This window comes from Tachyglossus aculeatus, chromosome 23 (genome assembly GCF_015852505.1).
Source record: "Tachyglossus aculeatus isolate mTacAcu1 chromosome 23, mTacAcu1.pri, whole genome shotgun sequence".
Classification (NCBI taxonomy): Eukaryota; Metazoa; Chordata; class Mammalia; order Monotremata; family Tachyglossidae; genus Tachyglossus; species Tachyglossus aculeatus.
Genome location: NC_052088.1, coordinates 40,966,119 through 40,979,034, shown reverse-complemented (window position 1 = coordinate 40,979,034; position 12,916 = coordinate 40,966,119). Strand labels below are relative to the sequence as shown.

At 49.4% G+C, this 12,916-nt stretch overlaps 1 protein-coding gene and 1 long non-coding RNA gene across 4 annotated transcripts in view; both read left to right on the top strand.

Annotated features, from left to right (window-relative positions):
• The window catches only part of LOC119944726, a 35,456-nt gene that overhangs the window by 3,658 nt on the left and 18,882 nt on the right, over window positions 1-12,916 (top strand). The gene's annotated exons all lie outside the window — the stretch shown is intronic.
• The window catches only part of ZC2HC1C (zinc finger C2HC-type containing 1C), a 103,653-nt gene continuing 93,016 nt past the window's right edge, over window positions 2,280-12,916 (top strand). The window contains exons 1-2 of one of the 2 annotated variants that reach the window (XR_005455939.1): window positions 2,280-4,138; window positions 10,314-10,860. Coding sequence is in view for 1 of the 2 variants with exons in the window: in XM_038765825.1 (XP_038621753.1) it covers window positions 2,774-4,138; window positions 10,314-10,565 (1,617 nt within the window). In the remaining variant the exon portion in view is untranslated. Of the gene's footprint in view, window positions 4,139-10,313; window positions 10,888-12,916 lie in introns of those variants that run through there. The other variant, XM_038765825.1, reaches the window with a different exon arrangement.

Genomic DNA, 12,916 nt, shown 5'->3' with positions numbered 1-12,916 from the left:
GGATCCTGACCCTGTCCTACATGAGGCTCTCAGCGTCCATCCCTATTTTACAGACGAAGTCGCTGAGAAGTGAAGTGACTTTCATTCATTCATTCAATCGTATTTATTGAGCGCTTACTGTGTGCAGAGCACTGTACTAAGCGCTTGGGAAGTCCAAGCCAGCAACATATAGAGACGGTCCCTACCCAACAGCGGTCTCACAGTCTAGAAGGGGGAGGCAGAGAACAAAACCAAACGTATTCACCAAATAAAATGAATAGAATAAATATGTACAAATAAAATAAATAAATAAATAAATAATGTGTGTGACTTGTCCAAGGTCACGCAACAGACATGTAGCAGAGCCGGGATTAGAAGCCGTGACCTTCTGACCTTCCAGGCCCGGGCTCCATCCTCTAGGCCGTGCTGCTTCTCTAACCGAGGGGAGCCGTCAAAGCCACGTGGGGGTAATACTAATAATAGTGATAATGGTATCTGTTAAGCGCTTACTATGTGCCAGGCACTGTACTAAGCACTGGAGTGGATACAACTAAATCGGGTTGGACGCAGTCCCCGTCCCATTTGGGGCGCGCAGTCTCAATTCCCATTTTTCAGATGAGGAAACTGGGGCATAGAGAAGTGAAGTGAATCGACCAAGTTCACACAGCGACACGGAGCGGAGCCGAGATTAGAACCCATGTCCTTCCGACTCCCAAGCCCGTGCTCTAACTACTAGGCCGTGCTGCTTCTCCTTCTATAAGTAATTATAGCAATAATAATAATGATGGTGGTATTTGTTAAGAGCTTACTCTGTGCCAAGCACTGTTCTTAGCGCTGGGGTAGATCATCATCATCATCAATCGTATTTATTGAGCGCTTACTGTGTGCAGAGCACTGTACTAAGCGCTTGGGAAGTACAGGTTGGCAACATATAGAGACAGTCCCTACCCAACAGTGGGCTCACAGTCTGGTGATCAGGTTGTCCCACGTGGGGCTCACGGTCTAAATCCCCATTTGATGGATGAGGTAACCGAAGGCCAGAGAAGTGAAGTGACTTGCCCCAAATCACACAGCTGACAAGTGGCGGAGCCGGGATTAGAACCCACGCCCTCCGACTCCCAAGCCTGGGCTCTTGACACTAAACCACGCTGCTTCATTTCCGCCGTGGAGGGACTGGAAGAGAGACTTCAAGGCCGCCTACCCTCTAAGCCGGGACAAAATGGGGATGGCTGTTTTCATTCATTCATTCAGTCGTATTTATTAAGCGCTTACCGTGTGCAGCATGCTCTGCTAAGCGCTTGGGAAAGTACACGACAGCACTAAACAGTGACATTCCCTGCCCGCAACGAGCTCACGGCCTAGAGGGGCCGAGACAGGCATCAATACAAATAAATAAAATGACAGATATGTACTCAAGTGCCGTCAAGCGGGAGATGAGGAAAGGTGGGGCTTAGTCTGGGAAGGCCTCCTGGAAGAGGTGCGCCTTCAGTAGGGCTTTGAAGGAGGGGAGAGTCATTTTCTGGGATTTGAGGAGGGAGGGCGTTCCAGGCCAGGATGTGGGCCGGGGGTCGGCGGTGAGACAGGCGAGATGGAGGCACGGTGAGGATTTTGCCCTCCCACCCCTCCAGAACTACCTCAGAATCAATCAATCGTATTTATTGAGCGCTTACTGTGTGCAGAGCACTGTACTAAGCGCTTAATATTGGCATTCGTTAAGCGCTTACTATGTGCAAAGCACCATGGGAATACAAGGCGATCAGGTTGTCCCACGTGGGGCTCACAGTCAATCCCCATTTTACAGATGAGGTAACTGAGGCTCAGAGAAGTTAAGCCCGAGGTCGCACAGCAGACGCGGCAGAAGCGGCATTCGAACCCATGACCTCTGGCTCCAAAGCCCGTGCGCTTACCGCTGAGCCACGCTGCCCCCTCTTTTAGAAGCGTCTGAAATTCAAAAACAAAAGTTGCAACGGCAGAATAGCCCGGAACTCCAGGCCCCCCGCTTAAGTCTCCCACGGTGGTCCCAGCTTTAGGGCAGCCTCCAGCTCCCAGCCTGTTTGTATTTTCTTTCTTTTTTTTTTTTTATGGTATTTGGTAAGCGCCTACTATATGCCAGGCGCTGTTCTAAGCAGAGGAGTCGATACAAGATAATCAGGTTGAGCCCAGTCCGTGTCCCACGTGGGGCTCCCAGCTTTAATCTCCATTGAACAGATGAGGTGACGGGCCCGGAGAAGTAAAATGACCTGCCCGAGGTCACACGGCGGACAAGTGGCAGAGCCAGGAATCCAGCTTTGGTGCCAGAAAGTCCTCTGGCAGAGCTTGGGCTGGACACTTTTAGGCCCTAGGCTGTAGCCACAGAGCCAGCGATTCTCCCGCAGATCCCACGCAGATCTTTAACACGTATCGGCTCCCACTCAACGGACGTGACTGAAATGTGTAGTGTCGAATAGGTTCTATTTGAACGGGACCCTGTGTTTCAGCTTCCATTTATTCTCCTTTCCTCGGCCTCCTGCACATTTGGACTTAGCCCGCCCTGCCCAGCCCGGAGAGGGTGTCATCCAGACCCCGGTGAGGCCCACGGCGGAGCCGAACCTCACCACGTCTCTCCACCGGCAGCGCGATGAAGACGGGAGGAGTCCGGCTTTAAGGCCGGCCGTAAATCACGGCGGCAGGCCTCGGTTTCCCTTCAAAAGCCCTCCTCCCGAGTCCGCGTTGGCGCGAGAGAGAAGGCGGCAGGAGGCAGGGAAGCACTGAATCTGGTTTTTGAATCTCTCCCAGGCCTCAGTCCAGGCCCCGAATGACTTGTTCCCAACCGGTTCCAGGCCCCCACCCGTCTGCGATGCTCCCCAAAACCAAGGTGACGGGGCCAGAACTCCATTCAGCGGGGCTGAGCCGGTGGCAGCAGGAACCCGCCCTCAAGCTGACCCAGCTAGAGCACCTGAAGAATGAGTTCCAGCAAAGGCTCCTGCGAGACAAAGAGAAGAAGTTGGAAAGCCTCTTTCCCGACAAAAGGCAGAACAACTTCGCCAAGCCTAGGAGCTTTGCCTATTCTGCCGGAAGCAACCCGCAAAATTCGGGACTCCATCAGCCGGGCCCAGGGAGAGAGGGATTCGGTTCAGCAGGGTCCCACCCCCGCCTCGCCCAGCCGGACAGCCTGAAGGCTCAGATTCCTCTTAATTGGACGGCGAAGAAGCAAGTCGGTGTGGACAGGGCGTATCCACTGAAGCCCATGTCTCATCACCAGGTCGCGAGCGTGAGCCGCGGGGTTGCTAGTAACAGCCGGACTTTCTCCCTGAAGCCTTCTGATCCCAGAGATTATTCATCCCCCAACCCTGCCTCAAGGAATTGCGAGAATTCCTGCCCGGGAAATTCACCCCTTGTCCCCCTGCCCCCGGTGCCGGCCCAGAATTTCAAACCCGACCCAAACAGGGCTGAGCTCGTCGAAATCCGCAGACTAGAAGCGACCGGTGAGCTCTTGCAAGAGGAAATCCGGAAGAAGGAGGCTCTCCTCAGGGAAACACTGAAGAGGGCCGAGCAGGAGCTTAGGAGGATGCAGAAAGGGAAAGAACAGGAGGAGGAAGAAGAAGAAGAAGAAAGACGTGTGCCTCAGAGGAAGGGAATTCCCGGGAGAAGGACGGCGGGTCAGAGAAGCACCGTTTTCAAGTCCGTCTATTCATTAGAAGACCAGCCTGAGGAGGGTCTCAGTAATTACGTGGGCACTAGAGAGGATGAGAACTGGGGGCGTTATCCAAGGCATTTGAGCTCCCTTTCAGGCTTTTCCCAGTTTCCCTCGGAATACGGAGTCCGGAGGCTCAAAAAAGAGCGACTCGGGGCCGGGAATGGTAACCGCCGGGACCCGACCTCCTCGGGATCCGCTTCGCCACCTCAGGCTCCCAGCGGCTCCTTCCCGAACTCCAGCGACGGGAACGGCCCCCAGACCTCGGTCTTCGCGGCCCGCGGCTGTGCGGCCGAAGAAGAGCCGGACCTTGGCCGGTGCAGCTACTGTGGGCGCAGGTTTCTCCTGGCGAGGCTGGAGAGACACGCCAACGCCTGCAGGAAGGCCCGTCGCTCCAAGAGGAAAGTGTTCGATTCGGCCAAGGCCCGGGCCAAGGGCACGGATCTGGAGCAGTTTCTCACCTGGAAGGGCCCAGCCCCAGCCAAGGTAATTCATTTCCTCACCAGGATAACTCTTCGGGAGAGCCCGGGGCTGTCTCGCGTCACGTCTAGGCCGTAACTCACTGTGGGAGGGAATGTGACTTCCAACTCTGTTCCTTTGGGCTCTGCCACGCGCTCTGCCCACAGAACGCGCTCGATTAATACGACCGATTGATTGAGTAGTGGATGGAGCGAGGGCCTGGGATGATGATGATGATGGCATTTGTTAAGTGCTTACTACGTGCAAAGCACTGCTCTGAGCGCTGGTGAGGATACCAGGTCCCCCATGGGGCTCCCAGTCTTAATTCCCATTTTCCAGATGAGGTAACTGAGGCCCAGAGAAGTGACTTGCCCAAGGTCACACAGCTGACAGTTGGCGGAGCCGGGATTTGAACCCATGACTTCTGACTCCCAAGCCCGGGCTCTTCCCATTGAGCCACGCCGCTTCTCGTGGGAGTCAGAAGGTCCTGGGTTCTAATCCCCGGCTGCCGCGTGACCTCGGACAAGTGACTTCACTTCACTGGGCCTGGGTGACCTCATCTGGAAAATGGGGGTGGAGACTGTGAGCCCCGGGTGGGACGGGGACTGAGTCCAACCCGATCTGCTCGGATCCACCCCAGCGCTCAGTAAGGTACCTGGCACATAGTGAGCGCTTAACAAATCCCACAATTATTATTCTCTGTCAAGGGAATGGATGGAATCGGCAGAGAATGACATTAACCTGAACGTGATGGATAGGAGGGATGGGGAAAGGGCAGGAAGTAAAATGGTCTGAATGGCTTAGTGGCCACCTGTGTGACCTTGGGCAAGTCATTTAACCTCTTTGGTTTGCAGTTTCCTCATCTATCGTCTGTAGTATTTAGTAGACGCCTGCTGGGTACAGAGCTTGGTGTGCTTTGCACATAGTAAGCGCTTAACAAATACCATCATTATTATTATTAAGAGCTTGGGAAAATACAATATATTTAGTAGACATGGGGCCTGCCTTGCGGCGCTTCCTATATAGCGGGAGAGATAGGCACCACGATAATTTGCAGACAGAGCGACCAGAGTATGAAAATATGGACGTAAGCGCCGTGGGGCCTGCGAGTATAGGAGTGCCTAGGTGGTTTGGAAGCGTTGCAGTAGCAGTAGAGGGGATATAGAGTCACGGGATGAGAGATTAATCAGAGAAGGCCTCCTGGAGGAGATGTACTTTCAGAAGGGCGTTGAAGATGGGGAGAGCAAGGCTTCTGTCGGATGCGAAAAGGGAGCTAGTCCCAGACAGGTTCAAACATATGCTATATAAGCTATATTGTAGTTTACCTTTTTTGTAAATAATGTATGTAATAATAATAATAATGATGGCATTTGTTAAGCGCTTACTATGTCCAAAGCTCTGTTTTAAGCGCTGGGGGGGATACAAGGTGATCAGGTTGTCCCACCTGGGGCTCACAGTCTACATCCCCATTTTACAGATGAGGTCACTGAGGCCCAGAGAAGTTAAGTGACTTGCCTAAAGTCACACAGCTGACAAGTGTACTTCCCAAGCGCTTAGTACAGTGCTCTGCACACAATAAGCGCTCAATAAATACGATTGAATGAATGAATGAAGTGGTGGAGCCAGGATTAGAACTGAAGCCTGGGCTCTTTCCACTGAGCCACGCTGCTTCTCTTCAGCATTTAGGCACATATCTTGGAATTATATATTTATAATTTATATTTAATGTATAATCAATCAATCGTATTTATTGAGTGCTTACTGTGTGCAGAGCACTGTACCAAGCGCTTGGGAAGTACAAGTTGGCAACATAATAATAATAATAGTAAGTATAAGTAATTTATAATTATTTATATTACTGTCCGTGTCCATCTTTAGACTGTAAGCTCGTTGTGGGCAATCGTTGACTCAGCCATTCAGTTGTATTGATTGATTGCTTACTGTGTTCAGAGCACTGTACTAAGTGCTCGGGAGAGTACAATAATAATAGTAATCATTATTATCGTTACAATACAACAAGAAACAATCACATTCACGACCCACAATGAGCTTACAGCCGGGGAGACAGGCATCTGTGAGCCCACTGTTGGGTAGGGACTGTCTCTATATGTTGCCAATTTGTACTTCCCAAGCGCTTAGTACAGTGCTTTGCACATAGTAAGCGCTCAATAAATACGATTGATGATGGTGATGATGAATACAAATTTTAAAAAATTTTGACAGATATGTACACAAGTGTCATGGGGCTGGGAGGGGAGAAGAGCAGAAGGGAGTGGGAGATGAGGAAAAGCGGGGCGTAGTCTGGGAAGGCCTCTGGGAGGAGACGGGCCTTCAGTAAGGCTTTGGAGGCAGGGAGAGTCATTGCCTGACGGATTACAGAAGCAGCGTGGCTCAGTGGAAAGAGCGCGGGCTTTGGAGTCAGAGGTCGTGGGTTCAAATCCCGGCCCTGCCAACTGTCAGCTGGGTGACTTTGGGCAAGTCGCTTCACTTCTCTATGCCTCAGTTACCTCATCTGTAAAACGGGGGTTAAGACTGTGAGTCCCGCGTGGGACAATCTGATCACCTTGTAAACTCCCCAGCGCTTAGAACGGTGCTTTGCACATAGTAAGCACTTAATAAATGCTATTATTATTATTATTATTATTATTATTATTATTATTATTAGAGGAGGGGGGGCATTCCAGGCCAGAGGCACTAGAGGAGCCCAGTGTGCGGACTGGATTGTAGAAGGAGAGAAGTGAGGTGAGACAGGAGGGGCCGAGGTGGCTTTAAAGCCAATGGTGAGGAGTTTTTGCGTGATACGGAGTTGGATGGGCAACCACCGGAGATTTTTGAGGAGTGGGATCCTGAACGTTTTTGTGGAAAAACGATCCGGGCGGCAGAGGGAAGTAGGGACTGGAGTGGGAAGTGACAGGAGTTCAGCAAGGAGGCTGATTGCAGGGTGGGCGGCGCAGCCTCGTAGATAGAGCACAGGCCTGGGAATCAGAAGGACCTGGGTTCTAATTCCGGCTCCGCTGCTTGTTTGCTGTGTGACCTGGGGCAAGCCACTTCACTTCTCTGTTCCTCAGTTACATCATCTGTAAAATGGGAATTAAGACCGCGAGCCCCATGTGGGATACTAGACTCGGTCCAACCTGATTATCTTGTATCTACCCTAGGATTTAGTACAGCGTGGCTCAATGGAAAGAGCGCGGGCTTTGGAGTCAGAGGTCATGGGTTCGAATTCCGACTCCACCACATGTCTGCTGTGTGACCTTGGGCAAATCACTTCACTTCTCTGAGCCTCAGTTACCTCATCTGTAAAATGGGGATTAAGGCTGTGAGCCCCACGTGGGACAACTTAATCACCTTGTGTCCCCCCCAGCGCTTAGAACAGTGCTCTGCACATAGTAAGCGCTTAACAAATGCCATTATTATTATTATTATTATTATTATTATTATTATTATTATTATTGCAAGCGGTTAACAAATACCATTAAAAAAAATCCCTCCGTTTTTCTCACCCAAGCGCTTGATCTTGGGCCAGCCAATTCACTTTTCTGTGCCTCATCTGTAAAATGGGGATAAATCAATCAATCAATCATATTTTTTGAGCGCTTACTGTGTGCAAAGCACTGTACTAAGCGCTTGGGAAGTACAAATTGGCAACATATAGAGACTGTGAGCCTCATGTTTGACGTGGACTGCATCCAACCTGATTAGCTTGTATCTACCTCAGCGCTTAGTACGGTGCCCGGCACCTAGGAAGTGCTTGACAAATATCATTTTTTTTTTTTTTAAAGAAAACATAGTGCCATTACTGGAGCAGACCGATGATCATCCATCCCTGTATTCTGCTTCCAACAGTGACAAAAAGAGTCTTAAAAGAACCGTGTGACGTTTGCCTCCCTTGACAATAATCTTAATGTTCAGGACATAAATTTCACCATCTATAGCCCTAACCTGTTCTCCAGAGACCCATTATGGAGACTGCCAAACTGTCATTTAATCCAAGCCCCTCATGAACTTCCTGCCCTTATGAAATAACGGATTTCACAGGCCCATCACACGCTGTGCGCAGAAATGTCTGGGGTTTTTTTTAATCTGTTTCAAGTACCACAAAGGAATAGAATCACGAATCCGTTTCTGGAAGCAGCATCCCAACTCAGTTCTCTGGCTGGTTTCAGCCTCCTGTTTTCCATTTTCTTAGCCCGTGTCCCTGTTTCTTGCAGGAAGCGATCCCCTAAATCTCACTGATGGAGCTCCCGTGATTCATTTTTTCCACTCACGGGGGGCAAGGGAGGGAAAGCCGCGTTGAACTACTGCTGCTATTAGAAACCACGTGGCCTAGTGGGAAGAGCCCACTGGGAGTCAGAGGATGTGGATCTGTATATATGTTTGTACATATTTATTACTCTATTTATTTTACTTGTACATATTCATTCTATTTATTTTATTCGGTTAATATGTTTGGTGGTGTTGTCTGTCTCCCCCTTCTAGACTGTGAGCCCGCTGTTGGGTAGGGGCCGTCTGTATATGTTGCCAACTTGTACTTCCCAAGCGCTTAGTGCAGTGCTCTGCACAACAGTAAGCGCTCAGTAAATACGATTGAACGAATGAATGAGTAATCCCAGCTCTGCCACGTGTCTGCTGTGTGACCTTGGGCAAGTCACTTCACTTCCCTGTACCTCGGTTACCTTATCTGTAAAATGGGGATCAAAACCGAGCCCCCTGTGGGTCAGCGTCTGTGTCCAACCTGATTACCTTGTATCTACCCCACTGCTGAGATCAGTGCTTGGCACAAAGTCAGCACTTAACAAATACCACAATTGTTATTACACGTCAAACTAGCCAGCTAGACTGTAAGCTCGTCGTGAGCAGCGAATGTGTCTGTAATATATTGTTATATTGTACTCTCCTAAGTGTACTCTCCTACTCTGTTCCTCCCTTCAAAGCCCTACTGAGAGCTCACCTCCTCCAGTAGGCCTTCCCAGACTGAGTCCCCTCCTTCCTCTCCCCCTCCTCCCCCTCCCTACCCCCCCGGCCTTACCTCCTTCCCCTCCCCACAGCACCTGTATATCTGTTTGTACAGATTTATTACTCTATTTAGTTTACTTGTACATATTTACTATTCTATTTATTTTATTTTGTTAATATGTTTTGTTCTCTGTCTCCACCTTCTATAAATCAATCAATCAGTCAATCAGTCGTATTTATTGAGCGCTTACTGTGTGCAGAGCACTGTACTAAGCGCTTGGGAAGTCCAAGTTGGCAACATATAGAGACAGTCCCTACCCAACAGTGGGCTCACAGTCTAGAAGGGGGAGACAGAGAACAAAACCAAACATACTAACAAAATAAAATAAATAGAATAGATATGTACAAGTAAAATAAATAAATAAATAGCCCACTGTTAATAAATAATAAATAATGATAATAATAATAATAATTAATAAATAATAATAAATAAATAGCCCGGGCCTGGGAATCAGAAGGTCGTGGGTTCTAATCCCGGCCCTGCCACGTGTCTGCTGTATGACCTTGAGCAAGTCACTTTACTTCTCTGTGCCTCAGTGACCTCATCTGTAAAATGGGGATCGAGACTGTGAGCCCCACAGGGAACAGGGACTGTGTCCAACTTCATTTGCTTGTGTCCACCCCTGCGCTTAGTACAGTCCCTGGTGCATAGGAAGCGCTTAACTGAGAGCTCACCTCCTCCAGGAGGCCTTCCCAGACTGAGCCCCCTCCTTCCTCTCCCCCTCCTCCGCCTCTCCGTCCCCCCTCGCCTTACCTCCTTCCCTTCCCCACAGCACTTGTATGTATGTATATATGTTTTGACGTATTTATTACTCAATTTATTTTACTTGTACATATTCTATTTATTTTATTTTGTTAATATGTTTGGTTTGGTTCTCTGTCTCCCCCTTCTAGACTGTGAGCCCACTGTTGGGTAGGGACCGTCTCTATATGTTGCCAACTTGTACTTCCCAAGCGCTTAGTACAGTGCTCTGCACACAGTAAGCGCTCTGATGATGATGATGATAGTACAATGCTCTGCACACAGTAAGCGCTCAAGTAAATACGATTGAATGAATGAATGAACCGTAATTATCAGCATTATTGTTACAGTGCTCTGCCCACAGCAAGTGCAGTCAGTAAATGCGATCGACTAACTGACCGACTGCTTTCCCCCAAGGGACTTACGTCTCTCTGTCCTTCGCAGGCCGAACCGTCCCGGAAATGTACCTGGAGACAGAAGCACGACTGTTTTATCCAGTCCCTCCGCCAAGCTCGGGAAATGCAGCAGGGCACCGGCAAAGGAGGAAAGCTCCTCATCCCTCCGGCGGAGCACCCGGACTACGTCGAGTGCCCCCACTGCAGCCGCCGCTTTGCCCCTAACGCAGCCCAGCGGCACATCCCAAAATGCAAGAACATCAAGAACCGTCCCCCTCCCCCGGGAAAACGCTCCTGCTGAGCCACGACGCTTAGAGCGGCTCGTCCTTTGCTTGGCCCACGGGCTCTGAAAATCCCGAACCCCCCCTGACCCTCCCGGCCGGCCTCCTTTCCCCGAGCGACCGCAGGGAAAGAGACACTCCGTGCTGCTCCTTGGCTCCGGCTCCAGGCAGGCTGCTAAGCGCCTTACATCATTCCGCTCCGGAAGAGAAGTCGGAAAGTTACGAGCACCGAATAGACCCTATTAAAACCCTCTCATCTTGGAAAGTCTGACCTGTGACTGTTTTCCCTGCAGCGCTTCGGAGCTTATATTGACGGTGCTTACGCGTCCTCCTTTTTTTTTTCTTTTGGATAATAACAGTAACGATGATGGTGTTTGTTAAGCGCTTACTAGGCACTGTTCTAAGCACTGGGGGAGATGCAAGGTAATCAGGTGGTCCCCACGTGGGGCTCACAGTCTTCACCCCCATTTTCCACTCCTTCATTCAATCGTATTTATTGAGCGCTTACCGTGCGCAGAGCACTGTACCAAGCGCAGATGAGGGAACTGAGGCCCGGAGAAGTGAAATGACTTACCTAGGGTCACCCGGAAGATCTGTGGCAGAACTGGGATTAGAACCCAGGTCCTTCTGTCTCCCAGGCCATGCGGCTCCTCATTGGATGCCTTGGTGTCAGGGGAGTCTGATTATCCAGTGAGCTATAATTATCCAGTGACTCTTATGAAGGATATGAGTCTTCCCTGAGGTTTTATCCTGGAAGAAATCAAAGACATCCAGTGGGTGGTTTGTCATTCATTCATTCATTCATTCATTCAATCGTATTTATTGAGCGCTTACTGTGTGCAGAACACTGTACTAAGCGCTTGGGAAATACAAGTCGGCCACATAGAGACGGTCCCTACCCAACAACAGTCTCACAGTCTAGAAGGGGGAGACAGACGACAAAACAAAACATGTAGACGGGTATCAAAATCGTCAGAACAAATAGAATTAAGGCTATATGCACATCATTAACAAAATAGAGTAGTAAATATGTACAAGTAAAATAACTTGTAAGTGACCATCATACAGTAGTTAGTGCCCTTCAACTTCCCGAGTAAAACATCCCACCAAAAACACCAAATAAAAAGCCCAAGCAAAAAGTGTATTTCCCACGAGAGGACGGGGAAGAGGGGTGCATTTTTCTCCATGGGCTTTCTTTGAAATGGGATTTCTTTGAAATTTGTCTCTGGGAATTATACCTTGGTGCCATGCTTGTGAGAATTCAGCACGCCGTAGCTGGCAAGTCACATGAACAATCAGGTTCAGATAATAATAATCGTGGTACTTGGTAAGTGCCTACTATGCGCCAAGCGTTGTCCTGGGCTCCGGGTTAGATACAAGATAATCAGGTCCCACATGGGGCTCATAGTCTAAGTAGGAGGGGATTGAATCCCTATTTTGCAGACGAGGAAACCGAGGCCCAGAAAAGTGATTGATGATGATGATGATGATGAAGGGACTCGCCCCAGATCACGCAGCAGGTATGCGGCGGAGCCGGGATTGGTACCCACGGCCTTTGACCCCAAGGCCCGCTCTCTTTTCAGTAGACTGAGCATGAGTAGAAATTTTGCTGGGAAAAAAGTTCCAATAATAATAATAATAATGGTATTTGTTATGTGCTATGTGACAAGCACTGATCTAAGCCCTGGGGTAGATGCAAGGAAATCAGGTTGGACACAGTCGCTGTCCTACATGGGGCTCCCAGTCTTCACCCCCATTTTACAGATGAGGTAACTGAGGCCCAGAGAAGTGAAGTGACTTGCGCAGGATGTGTCGGAGGGCGGGGAGAAGCAGGCAGGCTACCTCTCTGCCAGGGGCAGTAGTCCGGAAGGATCCAGGATTTTGGAACAACATCCTAGAACCCAGCGTGGGTGATCCTAAGCCAGGAGAATGATTATATTTTCTCGAGCCCAGAAAGGGGCCACGGAATGGAAGAATTAGTTCACGCGTGGAAGCTGTAAAGGAGGTTGCCTCTTCCAAGGACAACTTATGTCTATGTCAATACTTAGAGCGGTGCTTGGCACTTAGCACGTGAGAAGTACAAAAATAATAATAGTAATAATAAAAAGAAGTGTTTACTCTGCACAAAACACTGTACTAAGCATGTGGGAAAGTAAAATACAATAGGGTTGGTGGACACAATTCCTGCTCGGAAGAAACTGCCAGGCTAGAGGAGACAGGCACTAAAATAAATTTCAGAAAGGGGAAATGGCAGAAAGTGAGATGTGTAGATGTGCTGTGGGGTGTCAAGTGATTACGGTATACAGATCCAAGTGTATAAGCGATGCAGAAGAGTGAGGTCAGAGCTCCGTATGAACCCCTTCAAAGGTAA